The sequence below is a fragment of the Notamacropus eugenii genome, chromosome 1 (genome assembly GCF_028372415.1).
Source record: "Notamacropus eugenii isolate mMacEug1 chromosome 1, mMacEug1.pri_v2, whole genome shotgun sequence".
Taxonomy (NCBI): Eukaryota; Metazoa; Chordata; class Mammalia; order Diprotodontia; family Macropodidae; genus Notamacropus; species Notamacropus eugenii.
The window spans coordinates 140,791,273-140,811,780 of record NC_092872.1 but is presented as its reverse complement, the minus strand read 5'-3'; the positions used below and the strand labels follow the sequence as shown (position 1 = coordinate 140,811,780).

The 20,508-nt window shown below is 39.9% G+C and overlaps 1 protein-coding gene across 5 annotated transcripts in view; it reads right to left on the bottom strand.

Annotated features, from left to right (window-relative positions):
• LOC140508108 (E3 ubiquitin-protein ligase NEDD4-like) overlaps nucleotides 1–9,146 on the bottom strand; it is a 173,287-nt gene extending 164,141 nt beyond the window's left edge. For 2 of the 5 annotated variants that reach the window (XM_072615888.1, XM_072615887.1), the window contains exons 1-2: nucleotides 8,687–9,144; nucleotides 338–411 (exon numbers count right to left, since the gene is read on the bottom strand). Coding sequence is in view for 3 of the 5 variants with exons in the window: in XM_072615887.1 (XP_072471988.1) it covers nucleotides 338–411; nucleotides 8,687–8,731 (119 nt within the window). In the remaining 2 variants the exon portion in view is untranslated. Of the gene's footprint in view, nucleotides 1–337; nucleotides 412–8,686 lie in introns of those variants that run through there. The other 3 variants (XM_072615880.1, XM_072615905.1, XM_072615896.1) reach the window with 3 other exon arrangements.
• Between the last annotated feature and the right edge of the window lie 11,362 nt (nucleotides 9,147–20,508).

Sequence of the window (20,508 nt, the reverse complement as noted above, 5' to 3'; positions counted from 1 at the left end):
TGGGCTTCAACACTTTCCAGCCTTTCCACACTCAAAGCCTTTTCAACTTGGTACATTCTGCTGGCAAAGATGAATCAACAATGGCTCAAGTCAACATGGTAAATGAAAGTTGCCATCTACTACACAGCTTCTGTCCTGAACTAGCTTATATTATGCCCTTGACAACCAGACATTTTTTTTCCATAGTGAGGTCTAAAGCACAGGTCTTTAATAAATATTGACTTATTGAATTCTAATTAGCACCAGTACTTTGTAATCACATCATTAATAGGAATTTACAAAAAGTTGACCCAAAAAAAATCTTTGAAAAATATCACCAAAATTTCTGTATACTTACCTAGCTCCCAAAAGATCCTTCTTCGCCAGGCCTATTCCAGCTATAACTTTCACTCGCACAATTCGTGAATTTTCCTAAGGTAAAGTTAAAATTTAATTTCTCTATATGAACTTTAAAAAATTAAATAGTATGTTTTTCAAATATATTTTAAAAAATAATTGAATTAAAACTACTCAGAAGTTTTACAGAATTATTTTAATTAAAAGGTTACTGACAGTAATTTTGTAATTGTTGTAATTCTTCAATTTTCACCTCAGAATATCAAATGAAACTGTCTGTAAACTTTACATGTTCTCTCTATAGTAATCTATGAACTGAAATATACACCTTATTCATAAAAAGAGGCAGCATGCTATACAGTAGGTAAAGAAAGCCACTCAAAATCAGGCAGATATGAGTGCAAGTCCCAGCAAAGACTGTGTGAACAGGCAAGCAAGTCATTTACTCCTCTCATCTAGGAAACTCTGTGAAACTAAAAACTGCAGAGAACGTGCTGAGCTGCACTGGGAGAGGGAGCAGGCAATCACAGTCTCAGTTTCAATCCCTCTTCCAAAAGGAAACGAAAACAAAAACAGCCAAAAAAATTGCTCAACAGAACCGGACAATTAGCAAGGAAACATCCAAATTACACAAAGAACAACCACTGTTACCAAATTTTAATCCCAAACTGAACAGATCTCCAGAGTATAAAATCAAACTTGTCAATTATATTAGGATTATTTACAAGAGGTCTACATTTCATCTTGTCTCCTAACATTTCCTTCAACTAGCCCTACTGATACCATCTGCTCTTCATTAGACCCTAATTCCTTTCCTTAGTTTCCCTTTTCCTTTCTCTTCTTAGCCCAGACAGAATCCTGATCACCTAAAATACAAAAAGATCACATCAGAGATCACAAAGTTAAGGCTAAATGACAATTAATATGGCTATTGTGGGGCGTTATCTTACAAAAACAAAAGAAAAAAGACTAACTTGGAAAGGCATTATGACATCATAAATAAGTTTTAGGTGAACAAATATTTTAGTTTGGTATCTAGAATATATTTAAGTTTTAAGTTATATAAATTCATTACAAACCTAATATGACTATTGCCTTTGTTATTTCAAAACTAAAGTTCTCTGTCTTTGGCAGATGGTTCAACCATTTTCCAGATCAATGTTGTTTTAGGGTTTTTTATTTGCTTGTTTGCAGGGAAGGATGGCGCCCAGTACAAGTTAGCATTTATTACCTCTGTTCAGTGGCTTCCTCAGTCCTAGCCCCTCATCAACACTTGTTTTCTTTCCACCTTCAACTGGGCTACGATGACTTAAATGCAAAGATTTCTGGTAACTGCCAGACACGATAAGAGAACAAGCCACCTTTAAATCTTTTAGGGATTTTTTTTTTTTGGTCCTTTTCCTTTAGAATAAAAAGGCACTCAAAACTCCAACCTAAAATTCACTATTTTACATTCACTTTACATCCCCCTCTCTGTTTTGTCTATTTCACTAAAGCTGACACAAAGACTCTAATCATGGTCTTGCACAGGGAACTTAAAAGATTTTCATTTTAAAATGAGCAGCTTTGATACTAGCCCATATATTAACAAAATTTTTCTGCCCTACATTGGCCCACAGCTAATGTTAGTTAATAATAATGTGAGTTATATAAATATAATAAACATGTTATGAAATTTAGTTTCCTAATTTCTTCTTTTTGTGTTACTATTCAATATTTTGGTGTGCATATGATTTCTTCAAAGTGAGTATTCTCACAGTGGGGTAGATCACAAACCATTTACACCTTTTCTAGGTGATTTCTGGTCTTATTCCCATAAATCTTCCAAAAATCTGTGCAACTTCATCTAGAACAGGGATTCTTAACCTGTGGTTTGGGAATTATTTTTTTAGTGGGGCAATTAGAGTTACATGACTTGCCCAGGGTCACATAGCTATTAAGTGTCAGGTGTCTGAGGCTGGATTTGGACTCAGGTCCTCCTGACTCCAGGGCTTTATCCAATGAACTACCTAGCTGCCTGGAACTATTTTTTTTTTTTAAGAAATATGCTGATAACTCTATTTCAACATAATTGGTTTCCCTTACAATTTTACTCATCTAGAAACATTGTTGTGAGAAAAAGTCAGTCAGTCAAAAAAGCATTTATTAACTGCCTACTATGTGTCCAGCTCTGTTAATAAGCACTGGGATTACATAGAAAGGAAGACAGTGGCTGCCTTCAAGAAGCTCACAATTTAATAGAGAAGACAATAAGCAGATAAACATATACAAATAAGTTATATACAAGATAAATAGGAAACGAGTGCCAGAATTACGAAGGTTTGGAAAAGGCTTCCTATAAAACATAGGATTTTAATTGGGACTTAAAATCAGGGAAGTTAGTAGGTTGTAGTGAAGGGAGAGAGTTCCAGGCATGGGGGACATCCAGAGAAAATGACTGTGTCAGATATAGAATGCGTTGTTCATGGAATAGCAAGGAGGCCTGTGTCACTGGATCAATCAGTAAGGGAAGGGGAAGCAAGGAAGGGCTTTGAACCCCACAGTGAGGATTTTGTATTTGATCCTGAAGGTGATAGGGAATCACTGGAGTTCACTGAACACAGAGGTGACATGGTTAAACCCATGCTTTATGAAAATCTCTTTGATGACTGAATGAGCATGGACTGGAGTGGGGAGAGACCTGTGGTAGGCAGAACAAGCCCAGGCATGAGGTATCAGGCTGGTAGCACTATCAGAGAAGAAAAGGGTATTTGAGAGAGGTTGCAAATATGAAATCAACAGGCCATGGCAACAAATTGGATATGGGTAGTAAGAGAAAGTGAGGAAGCAAGGATGATGCTGAGGTTCTGAGCTTGAGGGACTGGAAGGATGGTGATGCCCTCAACAGTAATAAGGAAGTCTGGAAAAGGGAAGGGTTTAAGGGGAAAGATAATGAGTTCAGTTTTGGACATGTTGAGTTTAAGATGTCTATGGGACATGTTTGAGATGTCTCAAAGGCAGGAGGATATGTGAGACTGAAGTTAGGGCTGTATAGGTAGATCTGAAAATAATCAGCCTGGATTAAATACAAGGTTTCACCAGACTGACACACAAAAAAACAGTTAAGAACTCCTACTACAGATATTTTAATATATCCTGGTTAATACTACAGCACACAAATTATCTATTATCCCTTGCACTTACCCACTGTACACTTCCTTGATGATTTTTTATATACCTTCTAGCATACAAGTTAGATCTACAATCTATTCACTGGTCTCTCTTTTGCCCTTTGGGTCATTCACACTTTTGATTCTTTAGAGACTATGGTATCCCATAATTCACAGTCATTCAATATCATTAGGAAATTATTGGTATTAAAAAGATGGATTTATGTGCCAAGGAACAATCTAGAATTGTTAAAATGTCCTATTCAAATTCTCGACTGCAACTGAACCCATTTACCACCTTCACTGACCAGCTACAGTGTCTTTTCAAAAGTAATGAGGGTTAGCCATCAAGTATGAAACAAAAATTAAGCAATACTCCTACCTTAAAAAACTGGTTTTTCTCGGGCAATATGCCTGGTTGATCTCTTACATGACTGTGTATCTCACTGCAGTGGCCTTATAATGCTCCATGGCAGAATGTTAGCACAAGAGAACCTCATCATGATCTTTGCCATGACACCAACAAACACTTTTGGAAAGCATATGTCTACCTGTATATTGATACTGAGATCACCAACAAACATCCTGCCACCTAGATAGATATAGTGGAAAGAGCTGGCCTCAGACCCAAGAAGACCTGCTTGGGTTCACGTTGCACCTTTGACACATATTTGCTGTGGACAAATTACTTCATCACTTAGTAACTAAACTAGGAGACTCTCCAATTTGATGTGTGGCAGAAAAGGTACCCGTAATGGTAGAAGTTTGCTTATCTGGGAGTTCCCTGGCTGTCACCTCTCCAAAGAAAGCAGAGTATTTTAAAATTATTCTCTAGGGTTAAGCTCAGTCTTTACAATTATACAACTATCAGTTTCATTTCATCATTCTTTCCATTTACAATGCTGCAGTCAATCAGTATATTGTTTCCCTAGTTCTGCTTACTTTTCTCTGAACCAGCCGATATTTTTATATATATATATATATTCCTTTCTAACTCTTCATCTTTGTTGTTTCTTGGCTTTACTTCTGCTTACAAAAATTCTGCTGACTGAGTTTCTAATGTATTGTTTTTATATGGAAGACAGACACTTCTGCCACACAAGCACCTTTTACTGAATTAACGTGGACAATTTTCTTTTTGGCAATTTATTTGATCTATTTGCTTAGCTATATAGACAGATTACAATTATGACTTGTGAACAAAATAAGCAATCTTTTTCATGAACTTCCTCTCGATACAATCTGCTATTTTTTTGACACAAACATATCCACGTTTATTTTGTGATATTTTTTCCTTTTTCCTACAGAATAGTATGTTGACATACATGGGCAGGCAATACTGCCCTCATAAACTAATTCTTGAACAATGGATAGTTATGACCATTTTGAAGGTATGTAGTCAAAATTCTTTGATAAACCATTTTTCAATTAATGTAATTATATTACTAGCTATTCCACACATATAATCTGAATTTCTTTAAATTTCCTAATTCTAGGGAAATATCTAAATCTCAGTCACTGTTTTTTACTACACTTGAATATTTAGCAGAAAGTTCTGAAAACTATATTTTAGTTCAAATACTTTTACGAAAATTCTAAATAATTCAGAAGACTAACCCTAAACAATGATGAGGGAAAACTGAAAGTTCTTTAAGAGGAAACAGAAATTTACAAACCATATCCTGCATCTCAAAATGTTTAGGAGCAACCACTCGTGAAGAAGGTGAAAGTCTATTTTTAAAACCACTTCCTAAACTTCTTGGTTATACTCCGCACTTTTCAGGTTGCCTGTTTTTACCCAGAAAAAAGAACAACTTCTCCCCCAAAAGAAGCTCGAATTATCTTCCCTTGGGATATTTTTCCTCCTCTGCCATTCCATTACTTCATTAACCTCTGTAGCTTTGAGATATATATTCAAAAATATTTTAAGTTCAGGGAATAGTCAGCTCAAGAATTTTTTTTTACTGTTCTGCTCCTTTCTTATTATTTCTAGACTATTCCAGCCCCAAACAATCCTCTTTTCTGTGTACAAAAACTTGTTAAAAGAGACTAGAATTAATAGAGGTTATCCAATTTCCAGGTACTTTAAGCATTACACCCATGGACACAAATGTACAATTGAGAAATGAAATTAATCATCTCTTTTATACTAAATAACCACTGGTACTCTTATTGTGAAGTGTTTTTTGTTTACCTTTAAAAATCATCGGGAAAGGAAATTCTGGGAACCTCTCAAAACTAGGCCCCTAAAAAATTAGCCAATAGCCTACTGTGATCTATTTATAAAACATTTCTAACTGAATATATTATTTTCAAACCTATATAATTAAAAATCAGGTCTATTCCTAACATTTTTTGTTAAAGTATCTTAAAATTTTTTTCTATTTTTAAAACAAAATATCTTTAAAATATTTTCAAATTGTTTTTAGATTATGTCTAATAACTGATGTTTATTCACTCTAGTTACTTCACTTTTCTACAATGAATACCCAATCTCCTCTAAATAGGCCTACAGAAGCCTTGGATGAGTTACTAGGGTCAAGGGTCAGCTGCAGCCCTTCTTTCCCTTTACAGATCAGTCCCTCCTACCCCATCACTCCTTAGAGTTCAACTAGACAAGTACAACCCCTTCATCAGCATTTCAAACTGAAATAATTTTTTTAAATCACATTGAATAAGAAGTCCTTTTTTCTTAAAAAAGAAAAGAAAAGCAATCTTCAAAGCCATTTTAAGACAATCACACAAGAGGAGGCTGAAGTGTTGGTACTACTAAAACAAAGAGTCACCATGGCTTCCTGTAAGTTGTCTACAACACTGGAGAAAAGACTGGTTCTGGTACTGCCATCACTAGGTAAAGAGAGAAAAGCAAGCAGCCCCTTCCTCAATCTTAATCTCTTACTCCTCTCAGCACAATGGAAAGAGGAGGAAGTTCACAGTCAGATCTCTCTCTTTCCCTGGGATACAGTAATTAAGGGACATAAAGCAAATAGAGGCATTTGGAATCTTGGCAGGGCAAAGGCCAGACCTCCAGTTTATCCACTGGGGTGAACTCTACATGCAGGTGGTTGTCTATTACATGAAATGTGTTGTGGAGTCTGCAGTCTTAAATTCAAGAATTGAGACTTCTGGTCTTGACTGATGATTGCCTGAGACCATGGGTTACCCTGCCCAACTCTGCTAGAGAGGTGTAAAAGGCATGGGGAGCAAACTAAATTAGCCTTGGCTAACCCACGGAGGCATGCAGAGGCAGACACCTGGAACAGGGCCAGATATTCCAAGTTTGGGGTTTTTTAATTGCTGGAGGGAGGAAGCAACTAACTAGAAAAAAGCAGATATCACTAATGAGATACCAAATCAGCACAAAAGAAGTACTAGAAAAGGGGAGTTAAGTTTTTCAGACATTTTGCCAAGGACTTATTCTGTTTCTGAGATTTCCAATCTAGAGATCTAGAACATAGTAAGAGAAGGAGAATGAGTAAAAAATTCATACCATCAGAATATGGCTCTGAAGAACCCAGAGAGTCCCAAGCCTGCCTAGACCAGTGTAGGTCTACCTAAGAAATGCCTAAGGCAAGTATCCGTCCTATAGAACTAGCAGCAAGACAGTCTTTCTAATACTTTTTAGAGCCAGAAGGGCATAGTGTTTTTCTCTTCTTGTTGAAATATTAGCCAAAAATTAATGTAGCAATTATCTAGCACTTACCATACATACATAACCGTTTAGTACATACAGGAATAACAGTGAATATATTTCCATCAGAAATTATCTTCTATCAGCATATATACATAACCAGCAGATGAAATAAAATATTGTTGTTCAGTGGTGTCGACTCTTTGTGACCCCATGGATCACAGCCAATCCTTCACTATGTCCTGGTATCTGTCCAAGCTCATGTTTGTCACCTTCTATCCATCTTATTCTCTGCCATCCCTTTCTCCTTTTGCCTTCAATCATTCCCAATAAGTAATTCTCCTTTAATCAAATTATATTTAAAAGGAATGAAAGGCACTGTTCTTTATTATCAGGACTCACCAAACCAATATTACTAAGGATAGGGACTGGATCTATGATTTATGGGTCTAAGGAACTTCCAATTACAAACTCCTGCCAAGGCAGGTGTGTACCTTCCCTCCAATTTCTGGCCTTAGAGAGTTGCTTAGGATACTTCAAGTGATTTGCCCAATAAGTGTCAGAAAGAGCACTTGACCTCAGTTTTTCTTGATTCCAAGGCTTATTCTCCAGCCAGTATGCTCATAAAAATTGTTTTATAAAGGATCTACATAAGGGAAGATAGGAGAGATTATATCAATAAACAGCTGAGAAGCATACAAAATATGTTCTCTATTAGAACGTTACCGAAAGAGATCTGATCTCCTCAGCCACCAGCCCCGTACATGTTGCAGCTGTGTTTACATAGTTGCTAACGCGCGGACGCCGCCGAGGGGGCACACCTTGGGAGTATACAATGTTGCAGATTGTTTCCATTGGCTCTGGGAAGGGGAGTGAAACCTAACTGGCCTTCACGGAACCGCATCACCGCAGCGGGAACTTCCAACGGGAGCCCGGGCTCCACGCAGGCCGGACCAAACCGCGGAGGGGCCGAGGAGAGAGATCTGCTGGAGCTGTCACCCACCAGGGCTTCACTGAAGCGTCATGTCAGGAAGCAAGTTTCAGTTCAGTTTAATCTCAGTTAAGTAAAAAAAGGAGGGGCCGAACGCTTTCTATACTGGCTCTGGTTAGTAAATTCTCTCTTCGGCCAAGCCCGAGCCCCAAACGGGGTAAAGAAAACAAAGCACGAGGAGCCGGGGGCCGCGCCCGGGCGCCGAGCCCGCCCAGGCCAGGTCTCCCGGCTCGGGCCGGGCCCGCTGCGGCCCGGGATGCTCCAGGTGAGGCGCGAGACATCCCCGGATCTCCGGCTCAGGTTCCCCCGCCCCCGCCGGCACGCGGGAGAACTGCCCGGGCCCTCGCCCGGGCCCCACTCTGCACGGCTAGAAAGGGGGTGCAGATTAGGCTGGGGGGGCTCGGTCCCCAGCAGCCCTCTCTAACTCTCACGAGCCGGCTCTCCGCGGGTCCCGCCCTTCCCCACCCGGCCGAGCCTGCGAGTCCGGGGCCGGGAGGTGAGAGATGTCCCAGCCCGGCCTCGAGCTCCCTCGGGTGGGGGATGGGGCGGGGGATGACAGGGACCAGCGGGTCTCCTTACCTCATCCTCCAGAAGGCCGAACACCTCCGCCGGAGAAGTTGCCATGTCCCTGCGGGGCCGAAGAGCTCGACTCCCTCACCCCTGGCCCGGAATCGTAGCGGGAAAGGGAAGGGAGGTAGGAGAGGGGAGGAGGAGGAGCGAGAAGGGGGGCGGGGGGCGGAGAGGCTGCAGCAGCGCCCCCTGCCGCGGGGGAGAAGAAGAAGGGGCCCCTTCTGCCTGAAGCGGGGCGGCCTGGGGCCTGGGGCCTCGGGCCTCGGGGAGGGAGTAAGGGGAGCGGGGTGAGGTCTGCGCGCTTCCTTCCCCGGCCCGAAGCCCGGGCGGAGCCAAGTCTGCGGAAGGGCTGGGTGCGACTCGCCGGGGCGGGCGTGGGAACCGCTGGAACCTCCGCCCCCCGAGAGCGCCCAAAGTACAGGATGACGGGGCTCGGCTGCGGGCCTCGGGGCGGCCAGTCCAGGGCTGGGGGCGGAGCCGGACGCTCCGGTGCTCTGCCTCGCGCAGACTGTCGGGCCGGGCAGCCGCGGGGGACGGGGGTGTCCCGGGGGGCAGGGGTGTCACGGAGGGGTAGCGGGCGCCCCGGGGACGGGGGAATGCCCCAAGAGGAGAGGGGTGCCGCGGTGGGGTGGGGGGTCCCTCAGGGAGCGGGGGGGTGTACCGGGAGGAGGGGGTGCCGCGGTGGGGTGGGGGGTCCCTCAGGGAGCGGGGGGGTGTTCCGGGAGGAGGGGGTGCCGCGGTGGGGTGGGGGGTCCCTCAGGGAGCGGGGGGGTGTTCCGGGAGGAGGGGGTACCGCGGTGGGGTGGGGGGTCCCTCAGGGAGCTGGGGGGTGTTCCGGGAGGAGGGGGTGCCGCGGGGGGGTGGGGGGTCCCTAAGGGGGCGGGGGTGTCCCGGGGGGCTGGGGGGCGCCCCCGGCCTTAGCCCAGCTTCGCCAGCCCGCGCCCCTGCCCGGATCTCATCCCAGTTCCGGTCATGGCTTCTGTAGTAGCCTGTTATCCCCCCACTACGGAGCGCCCTGGGGTACCACGGAGTTGGGATTTAAACTCAGGCTTCCCAACTGTCGTGGGTCATGTGACCTCCCTCTCCCAGATTAACACCAGTTTTTCCTCGTTGAATTCACTTCCATTTCTGAGCCTCTGGTGGTTTGTAAAGAAACACTTCTAAAAGGTTCCCAGTTATATCCTTTTGAGTCAAGGGTGGAGAGAACAATGCCATATTTTTATTATTTTCAAAATAATTATTTTGAATTATATAATTATATATTATTTTATCTCGTTTCATGTGTTTATATGTTAATTATGTATATTATACACAATGTTGCACTTTAACGTCGGATCCTTCCCCAGGCTTTACCCGACACAAGCGGTGATCCAGATATCTAGGGCACAAAGGGGAAAAGTCAGCTCTTTGGTCCACCTCCTATCGTGTCTGGACAAATTAACAAATGGTAGTTCTGTGATCCCACCTTCGAATTTAACAAGTGGAGGAAAACGACACATCGAAAGATAAAACTCCATCTCTCACCTCCATGTTCCATGAGCCACCCATTCCTCATCCCTGTTCCATTTCTGGAACCATAAACTGGTGATCGTTCAGAGAACTTGTCTGTCTACTCTGCTCCGGTCACACTCGCTAAGAACACTTTCTAAGATTAAAGTGTCCAGCCGCCACCACTCCACTATGTACATCGTTTCCACCATTAGAATGTAAAATCTTTTAGGTCAAGTCTACAAGCATTTTTTTCTTCTTTTTTAAAAAAAAATTTATTTGTTTTCAGTTTTCAACAATCACCTCCATAAGTTTTAAATTTTTTTCCCCCTTCCTTTTCCCCCCCTCCCCAACACAGTGTGCAATCTTATATGGGTTCTACACATACATTCTTATTAAACACATTTTCACATTAGTCATATTCTACAAGCGTTTATTAAGTGCTTACTGTGGTCTGTGAATTGTGCTAAGTGCTGGGAATAGAAACGCAAACAAAAAATAGTCACCACCTTCTAGGAGCTTACTTTCTAAAGGGAGAAGAGACACATGAAAGGGGACTGAAAGGTGTTGGGGTAGTACCTAGTGAGGTCAGAAAATCTTAGGAATTCCTCCAAGAAAGGATGACTGGCTTGGGCCTTTCTTCCAAATGGAGGGAATGGGAGAGAAAAGTTCAGGGTGAGAAGGCCACAGCTGCTGCAGGACTTCGGTGTTTTTTTATTTGTATCCCCAGCACTTAGTACAGAGCTTGACACTACTACAGTTAAGCACTTAATAAATGCTTTTGCATTCATTTAGTGATCAAATTACAGTTAAGCTTTTTAAAAAGTCAGTAGGCTAGAGAATGGTCATATCACCTACCCATTTACTATTCCTGCTTCTTTCTAGTCTTGAAATCAGAATAATTTACCAGTGAGGCCACCTTCAGAGTACATCAAATTAGGGAAATTACCTTGGGCCCAATGTTTTGGAGAACCCTGCCTAGGCCAGGCAGGCCAGAAGGACCTGAGGGCACAGCAGACTAGCAAAGAGACAGGGCCTGAGAATGGGTGCTCTTGACTAGGGCAAGCATACATGAAAAGATGTATGGGATTTTAACTGTGAGTTGGCATAAATACACTTTAGAACAGTGGTTCTTAACCTGGGCTCCATAAACCCTTATAGATTTCAGGAGATTTTGTAAACTTGGATGGGGGGAATAATGAATCTTTATTTTTTTAACCTCTGATTTCCTTTGTATCTTATGTATTTTATTTTACACATCTAAAAATTCTGAGAAGGGATCTTCATCAGACTGCTAAAGTGGTACATAACAGAAAAAAAGATTGAGAACCCCTGCTTGAGAGTTACTCAGCCAACCCCTACTCTTGCTGGAAAGCTAGGTCCTGAGAGCAAGGCTTCTCCATCTCCCCTAATGGCCCTAGAGAACCCTGAGGGGCTGGGTGGCTGGTGGCTTTCAAAGGCTATAGTTCATCAGCTGAGGCTGGGAAACCCCATCGTTTTCTTCTTCCCCATCTGTACCTCAGCAAGTGATTTTTTTTTTAAAGTACTTTACCCATAGCTTTTATATCCTCAAATGCCTGACTCCAAACTAGCCTTCTGGTGTATAAGTCCCACAGGGCACGACCACATTGTTAAACCTATGTAAACAGATTTCTTATTGCACCTTGTTGAAATGCTTTGATTGAATAGAGATATCCACCCTCTAACTCTGTAACCCTGGTCAAATCACGTAACCCTGTTTGCCTCCGTTTCCTCATCTATAAAATAAGCTGGAGAAGAAAATAGCAAACGATTCCAGTATCTTTGCCAAGAAAACTCCAAATGGGGCCATGACTGAAATAACTGACACACAAGAAATAATCCAGGGTATAACTGATAAGGGTCTTGAACGAGGATGGTGTGTATGTGAGTGGAGAGAAAGGGACATGCTATAGATTAATTATAATACAGAAAGTGAAGGAGAGTTGAACTTGCGAGTCTGAAGTCGTCAGTGGTACGCTCAACAAAAATTGGAAAATTTGGAAAAGAATTAAAATTAAGTGGGAAGATTTTGCAAGTTGGGGTGCTTACCTAATCCCTTGAAGTGTAGTTTGTGACGGGAGACTACAATTAGAAGAAAGATGGGGGCTGATTTGGGATACAGCTGTTGAGACAATAATTGAAACCAAGAGGGTGCTACAGAACCAGGACAATGCATTGGGGGCATAGGTACATTTAAGGGTCTCTACACAGATGAATATTCCACAAAAGGGACTGAGAAGCAAACAGGGAGAAAAGCTAAGAGTTAAGGACCTCAGAGGAGGAACAAACATTTAGAAGGAGGGCGGATGGTAAGTGATGTCAAAAGATGCTGAGGGGTCACAAAGGAAGAGGAATGAGGAAGTGGCTCCCAAGAGTTAGCCACTAGAGGTGGGTCACTGATAACCTCAGAGAGATCCCTTTCCGTTGAGATGTGGTGTCTGAAAACTGGTTGCAAGGGGTTGAGAAGAGAGTGGGGAGGTGAAGTAAAAACTGCAAGTGTAGATTTTGGTTTTTATGAATTTGTTTATGAAAGGGAGAAGGTGTATAGAATGGAGCTTAGGGGAGCTGGCAGGTCTAAAGAATGAAGACACCTGGGATGGGTACAATACAAGGTGTCTTACAAGCATCATCTCTCTTTATCCTCACAACAACCTTGACAGATCAGTGCTAATATTATTCGCATTTTGTAGCTGAGGAAACTGAGAGAAATAAAGGTTAAGTGAATTGCGCAGCACAGCTAGTGAACGTAGGAGACTGAATTGGAATTCAGATTTCCTAACTACAAGTCCTGTGCTCCACTGCACCACCTAGCTGCTGATAATAATAGATAGCATTTATGTAATCCTACTATGTGCCAGGCACTGTGCTAAGCATTTTATAATTATTTTTTTTATCTTAGCTGCCTAATGTTTGAAGATCATGGGGGGAAAGGAGAGATTGAGGATGACAGAGGGGGACGGATGATTAATCAACAAGATTTATTAAGCACCAATTATATACCAGGTATTGTGCTCTACAAATATAAGTGGGGGAAACAACAGGTACACAGATAAGTACATAAAAGATACAGATAAACATAAAGTAGTTAAATACAAGATATTTTAGGAAGGAGACTACTAGTAGGGGGAAAGTGGAGCTGAGGAAAGATGTCTACGCAGAAGGTTGGGCTTATGGTGAGTCTTGAAGGAAGAGAGGGAATCTGTGAAGTAGAGGAGGAGACGTGCATTGCAGGAAGGTGGGCAGTCACTGCAAAGGCACAGTCTGGAAATGGACTGTCTTGTGTGAGAAGCCAGATGACTAATGACAGTGGAGGGAAGTTTTGTAAGGGGAAGCTAAGCAGTGCAGTAGATAAGAGTGCTGGGCCTAGAGTGAGGAAGATTCATCTTCTTGAGTTCAAGTGTAGCTTCAGACACTTCCTAAATGTGTGACCTTGGGCAAGTCACTTATTCCTGTTTGCCTTAGTTTTCTCATCTATAAAAGGAGCTGGAGAAAGAAATGGCAAACCATTCCAAGATCTCTGCCAAGAAAAATCCCAAAAAAGGTCACAAAGAGTCAGACACGACTGAAATGACTGAACAAGTGCAAAGCTGAGACTCTTCCTTCCTGGCCCAGCGTGTGTATGTGTAAAGTGAGGGAGCACTCAGTATTAAAGAAAGGGCATCCAACATGAGAAGGCGACAATTGATCAATATATTCAGCTGGGGGTAGGGAGAGACAGCTTTCTGTGAGAACAAGCAGGTGAGAGAAGTCAGAGAGGAGAAGGGAAGTGTGTTAAAGACAAAAGAGGGAGAGAAGGTGTGACCTTGGACAAGTCAGTCCTGGGACCTCAGCCCCCTCACTACTGCTGAGGAGATTGGGCAGCTGACCTCTGGGAATCCTTCCATTTCTTGACCTTTGATTCTGATTTCATGGGACATCTGAAGGGCTGTTCTGTGGAGGAGGGACTAGTTTTGTTCTATTTGGCATCAGATGGGGAAAGGGGAATTTTACATGGAAATTGAACCCTACTTGCCAAAGAAAATAAATTACTCTGAAAACAGATTTGAGAGATGTACGCCTACCCTCTAGTGGCCGAATTTGGTCATTGCAACCAGTTTAGTTTTCTATTTAGTGATACTTTTAAAATTGCAAATATTTAAGAAAGAATAAAAAAAGACAAGCAATATTTAGTAACAAGTATTCATGCTCATATGTGGAGATTTTCAGAGCTCTTTCCTTACAACAACTCTGTGAGGTAGATCATGTCAGTCATTCTTTGGAGTCGGAGAGATTTCCGTTCCAGTTTTGCCTTATTCACCTAAGAGCTGTGTAATGACGTACAGTAATTTTTCTAAGCCTCAATTTCTTCCTAAGCAAGATATGGATAATAAATAGCACTGACTTTGCAGTGTTACTGTGAAGAACAAGTGAGATAAAATATTTCAATTGTTTTGCAGCCTATATAAAGTCTATATAAATATGATCTGGTTTTGAAAAAAAGTTTCCATTCATGTCTTTTTTATATCATCAAAACTTCCCTCAGTATTCTTGAATACTCTTTCCAAGGAATCGTCCCATATAACAAATAATATTTTAGAGACAGAGAGAGAGAGAGAGAGAAAATCAGCAAAACTGATCAATCCATCAAAAGTCTTGAGAATATATTCAATGTCCCACACTCCTGGACTTCCCACCTTTCCAAAGTAGAGGGGAAGAGAGTGAATGTAATTGCTGATCTCTTTTGGAAACATGCATCTGGTTTTTAATTTTGCAACATTCACTTTGTAAAAAATATACTTTAACATTCATATTTTTAAACTTTGAGTTCCAAATTCTCTTCCTCCCTCCTGCCCTTCCCCCAGCTGGGAAAGCAAGCAATGTGATATTAATTACAGCTGTGAAGTTATGCAGAACATTTCCTTATTAGCCATGTGCAACACTCATTTTGTGCGTGTGCGTGTGCTTTTTCCACTACTTTAGTCATCATATATGTTGCTTTCTTGGCTATGCTTACTTCATTCTGCATCAGTTCACATAGATCTTTCCATGATTCTCTCAGTATTTATAGTACTTGTCATTTCTTATGGCACAGTATTATTCCATTATATTCATGTACCACAATTTTATTTCATTCTCTTCTAGTTTAGTTCTTTTGTTTAGTTCTTAGCTCTGCTTTGTTCCCAATGTACTCTCAAAAAAGTGCTACTATAAGTATTTTGGTACCTATGGGGACTTTCTTCTTATTAATGGCCACCTTGGTATATGCAGGCATCTTAATAACTTTATTTGCATTATAAATGTGAATTATTATTATTTTGGGGATATTTTATCAAAGAACTTAAAGGTCACTTAAGTTTCCGTTCAGCCACTAGTTCAGTCACTCCAGCCCACAAAGAATGAACTTGTTTTCAGGAGGTGAGGAATTCCTTGTACCTAGTAGGTGACTTACTGGATAGAGCACTGGGCCTGGTGTCAGAAAGACCTGAGTTAAAATCCAACTTCATACACTTTCTAGCTGTGTGAAGTAAGTCACTTAATTTCTGATTGCCTCACAAAAAGGATCCCCTGGAGAAGAAAATAGCAAACGACTCTAGTATCTTTGCCAAGAAAATCCCAAATGGAGTCATGAAGGGTCAGATACATCTGAAATCAGTGAACAACAAGTATGCAAGCATAAACCCTTTCCAACTGCAAGTAGTGTCTATATAGCACATAGCTTAATAACACAGGAAGAAAATCATTGGATTTGGAGTTAAAGGGTTTGAGTTCAAATTTGCTACTTGTGTGACCCCTGGGCAAATCACTTAATAAGTTAGTTTCTTCATCAGTAAAATAAAGTTTTAAAACTAGACAGTCGCCAAGGTCCCCCCAGCTATAATATAGTCTATTACCATCACTTCTCCATTTTACAGATAAGCAATAAATTTGGAATCAGAAAACCTAGGTTATAATTCTAGCTCTTCCACTTCCTTCTTGTGTGATGGATCCATCACCTAAACTCTTTGGGTTTTAGCATCTAAAACATGAGAGGGTTGGGAGAGATCACTGATAAAGTTTCTTATACCTTTAAGTCTATGATATGACACTGCAGTCCTGTGAGGCACAGAGGGTTGAGTGACTTACCCAGGGTCGCACAGCTAGCAAATGACGAAATTAGGACTTGAATTCGTCAAAACCAATTAATCATTAGATAGAACATACTACTATAATCAGGTTTGGGAACTGTTAGGGGTTTTTTTAGGGGGAGGTTCCCAACCTGTGGTTTCATCCCTGTAAGGAGCTCTCCAGTGAGGAAACTTCTTCTCTAAAAGCACATCTCCAGCTTCTTTGCAATAGGAGTTGCCTGGGAGCACTGAAAGGTTAATTACAAGTGACTGTGGTTGACTTAAGCTAAAGTGGATTTTAATGCTACATCTTTTTATTTCATTTCATAAATGTACCCTAAATCAGGTTTTCTTCAACTTTTTCCACTTGTAAACCCTTTTTGCCTGAGAAATTTTTACTACTCCCTGGGTATATAGGTATATAAAATAGGTATACAAATCAAACATTTGCTGATAAGAAATTATATATAAATTTATTTTAAAACAATTCTTTTGTATACATAATAATTTTACCATTTATTAAAGATGAAAGCAAATCTGCATACTAATGTGATGGATGTGCTTGTTTATTTTTACATAAGGAATTAAATTTTGGTGGAATATTTGATATTGCACAATGTACAGCATCTTCAACATTTTTAGAGTTGATCAGTATTTTGATTTTACAATCATTAGTGCTGAGAATACTGCTTCACACGAATACGTGGTATAAAATGGCAGAAAAATGTTTAGGGCATTTCAGAAATTGTTGGAAATTCTGAACTAATCCCAAGCCAAAATTAATGTAATGATTTTTTAGGAAAGTCAAATTTTAAACCTGTGTCTCTTGAATTGAAGAATTGAAATTCTTCTTGAATTTTAATGGCAGAGGACTGACATTTTTTGCTTCAATTGAGTATGGTTTATGAACCCAGTGTAGTTTTTTTAGAATCAAAACTTGAAGTATTTCTGAAACTGTGTCTCCAAGGTACTTCAGATGATCAATGATATCTCTTACAATTAAATCTTTGGGAAGGTTATTTTCAGTTATAAGATCATCTGTAGCTGTAACATTTCTAAAGAACCATTTTCTACCATCTTCTTGCATATATTTACTTTTTTTAGTAAGACTTTCAATTTTATCTTGTAACATATTACAATTTTTTCCTTGAAGCAACATATTTAAATCATTGAGTTTTTCAAAAAATACCCAACAAATAAGTTTTGAAAACAGAAGTCATTGGAGAAAATTAACAAAATCAGATTTCTGCTCAGTCAAAAATATAACAACTTTATCTTTCAGTTTCGATAATCTCTTTAAATTTCACCCACTTGAGAGCACCTTACCTCTGTATGTAGTAATAAGCTTTTGTAATAGGACTCCATCTCTTTCCAAAGGTTTGAATACAAATGACAGTTAAGGAGGCACAGCTTTTAATGAAGTTAATGATTTTGATAAATTGAGAAGCACATCTAACTCTACAAGTGCCTCCTGATGCATCAAGTAAGTGATATGCTCATTGCCCCCAACTTTAACTTTTGCTACAAATCCAACATTCTTGCCCATTATTGCTCTAGTACTGTCTGTACAGTTTTTTTCACTGTAAACCATTTGTGAAAAATTCATCGACTTTAAGGTATATTATATATATATATCGATATTTACATATATCTATATCTATATATATATATATACACCTTCCCCTCTTGCATGCCCTTCCAAAGGGTGACAAAACAATAATTCCTCATATATGCTTCCTTCATAAATATATTTTACAAAAAGTCACAACTGTACCATGTAAGAAATATCGGTTGTTTCATCTAACTGAATTGCAAACTTTGGGCTGCCTTTAGGCCTACTAATAAGCTGCTGGAATTGGTCATTACTAATTCCAGAAATTCTTTTGGAAAGAGTATCATTCCATAAAGGAATTTTGTGAATTTCATCCCCATACTTCCCATGAACTATTTTTGACATTTTAATAGCAACAGGTAACACAAGATCTTCTATCACATAGGGCTTTTTAGTTTTTGTAATTAAATAAGTAGTTTCATAAGATGCAAGTAAATACTTTTCATTGACAATAACAAATTTCTCAAAACATTGCTTTTGGTTGTTTTTTTTTTGAAGATTTTTAAATTATTCAAAATATTCCTTAGGTTTATTGCAGTATGCTTGGTATTTAAGGTGTCATTTTTTTTGGTTTGGCTGGTTTCATGATTTCTGCAGCCAAAACTTCATTACAGATTAAGCAGAGAGGTTTTTCCATACCATCATCATGATTAGAAGTAAATCCATATTGCAAAAATGATTCAACATATTTTCTTTTTCTTGTCACTTTAGGTGTAGGTTCACTACTTCATCTGTACTGAAGATACTGCTGCATTGTCATCAGTATTTTTACCTCTTTTGTCTAAATTTAGCCACTTAGTCAAACAAGAATATAAAAAATATTACTAATAATTTCTCAAAAAAATACTGATGTTAGGGTATGAAATTACACTTGCTTGTGCTTAATTTAAAAAATTGATGTTCACACTTACATACACATACAATAGTGATGGTGGAGAAGTATTAAAGGGCCTTTGTCTTTACTTGGTGCAATTAAATACTTGTGTTTCTGTAAAAGAAAGAGACAACAGCAATTTTACAGACCAAACATTCTAACACAATATAATCCAGATATACTAATTTAATACTTACATTCTGAGGAATGATGGTAGGAAAATATTAAAAGTCTTTCTTTTCCGTAATTAAACAATTATGTTTCTGTAAGAGCAGAAAACTTTGTATGTACAGTAAAAACACTGCAATTCATAACGTACAATAGTCTCGAATCTGAGTCAAGGTGTTTCTTGGCCGCATTTTTTGGCATTGAGTGATGCACACACAATGCAAAGGGCTCATGTTGTGTGTTTAGAACCAAAGCTACAATAAAGCCACTTGATGCAATGTGGACAAGTGCTTCCAGAAACACCTCACATTCACTACATGTTTGATTTTGTATTAATTTTTTGTAGTTGCACATTCAGAAACCTTTTACTGTTGCCAAACTTTTCATGACCCCCACATTCAGTTACACAACCCATATGGGGTCACCACCCACGATTTAAAAAGCACTGCCCTAAATTATCATCCTTTTATATATAAAATATAGTCCTTTTATATATAATACATACATATATAACACATACAAAATATATTCCTTAAATAAAAAAATATAGTCCTTTTAGGTAACAAGGGAATTGGGGAAAAGATAAAAATTCTGTGGCAAAGGGGGAAATACAGGCCAAGAAAATCATTTTGATGGGATTAAATTATACTGTGAACTATATAGAAACCTTGTTTGAGGCACCTAGAGAAATACTGGGTTCTGTGCATGCTGTGTTGGTAGTTAGCAAATTGCTTAAAAGTGAGATCTACATGGGCAGCTCCACCTTGAATTGCCACCTGGTTGTATGCAAAGATATTGTGTGAATAACATCTAGTCATCATCCCTTAGTATCTATATAAGCAAGGGTTACTCTGAACAAGGCATCTATCTTTTACACCTTTATGGCAATCCTTTTCCAGACCATACCCATGGCCATGATCAAAGGAAGATACAACACTGGTCCCTTAGTCTAGCAGCTTACCTATGTTTGTGTTGAACTAGAGGCCCTTGCTTACAGTCTCAAATGCTCAAATGGAACTGCCATCTCACCAGTTTGAGATTTTTCTTCAGCCATGAAGACTGCAACACATCCACTCCTGTCTGTTGTGTGTCACTCACTGACTTCTTGTCTGTGTTCTCCATAGACAAAAATTCACTGCATACATCTACCTAATGTATTAGAGACTTTCCTTGTTTTGACATCACGAGGTCCCAGGGAAATACTCTTGCTCCATCCATCATGCCCCCTTTTCTTCCTGTCCTTTATTCCAGTTCTTCTGTGGAGTTTCTTGTTCAGTTCTGCAGTCCACTGACAGCCACTGTCTGTGATACTCCTCTTTAGTCCTTTGAAAACAATGGTGTTTCAGTTCTTGTTATTATATAGCAATATCAGTAAAACCTGAATTTAAATCCTGCTCCAGATACTTCCTTAATTGTGTAATCCTGGGCAAGTGTGAGGAAAATAATAGCACCCACCTCACAGAGTTGCTATGAAGATTAAATGAGATAACATGTAAAGTGCTTTGGAAACAACAAAATACAATATAAATGCTAGTTATTACAATGTCATCTGCAAAACTGAACTTCTGGGGAACCTCACCATCTA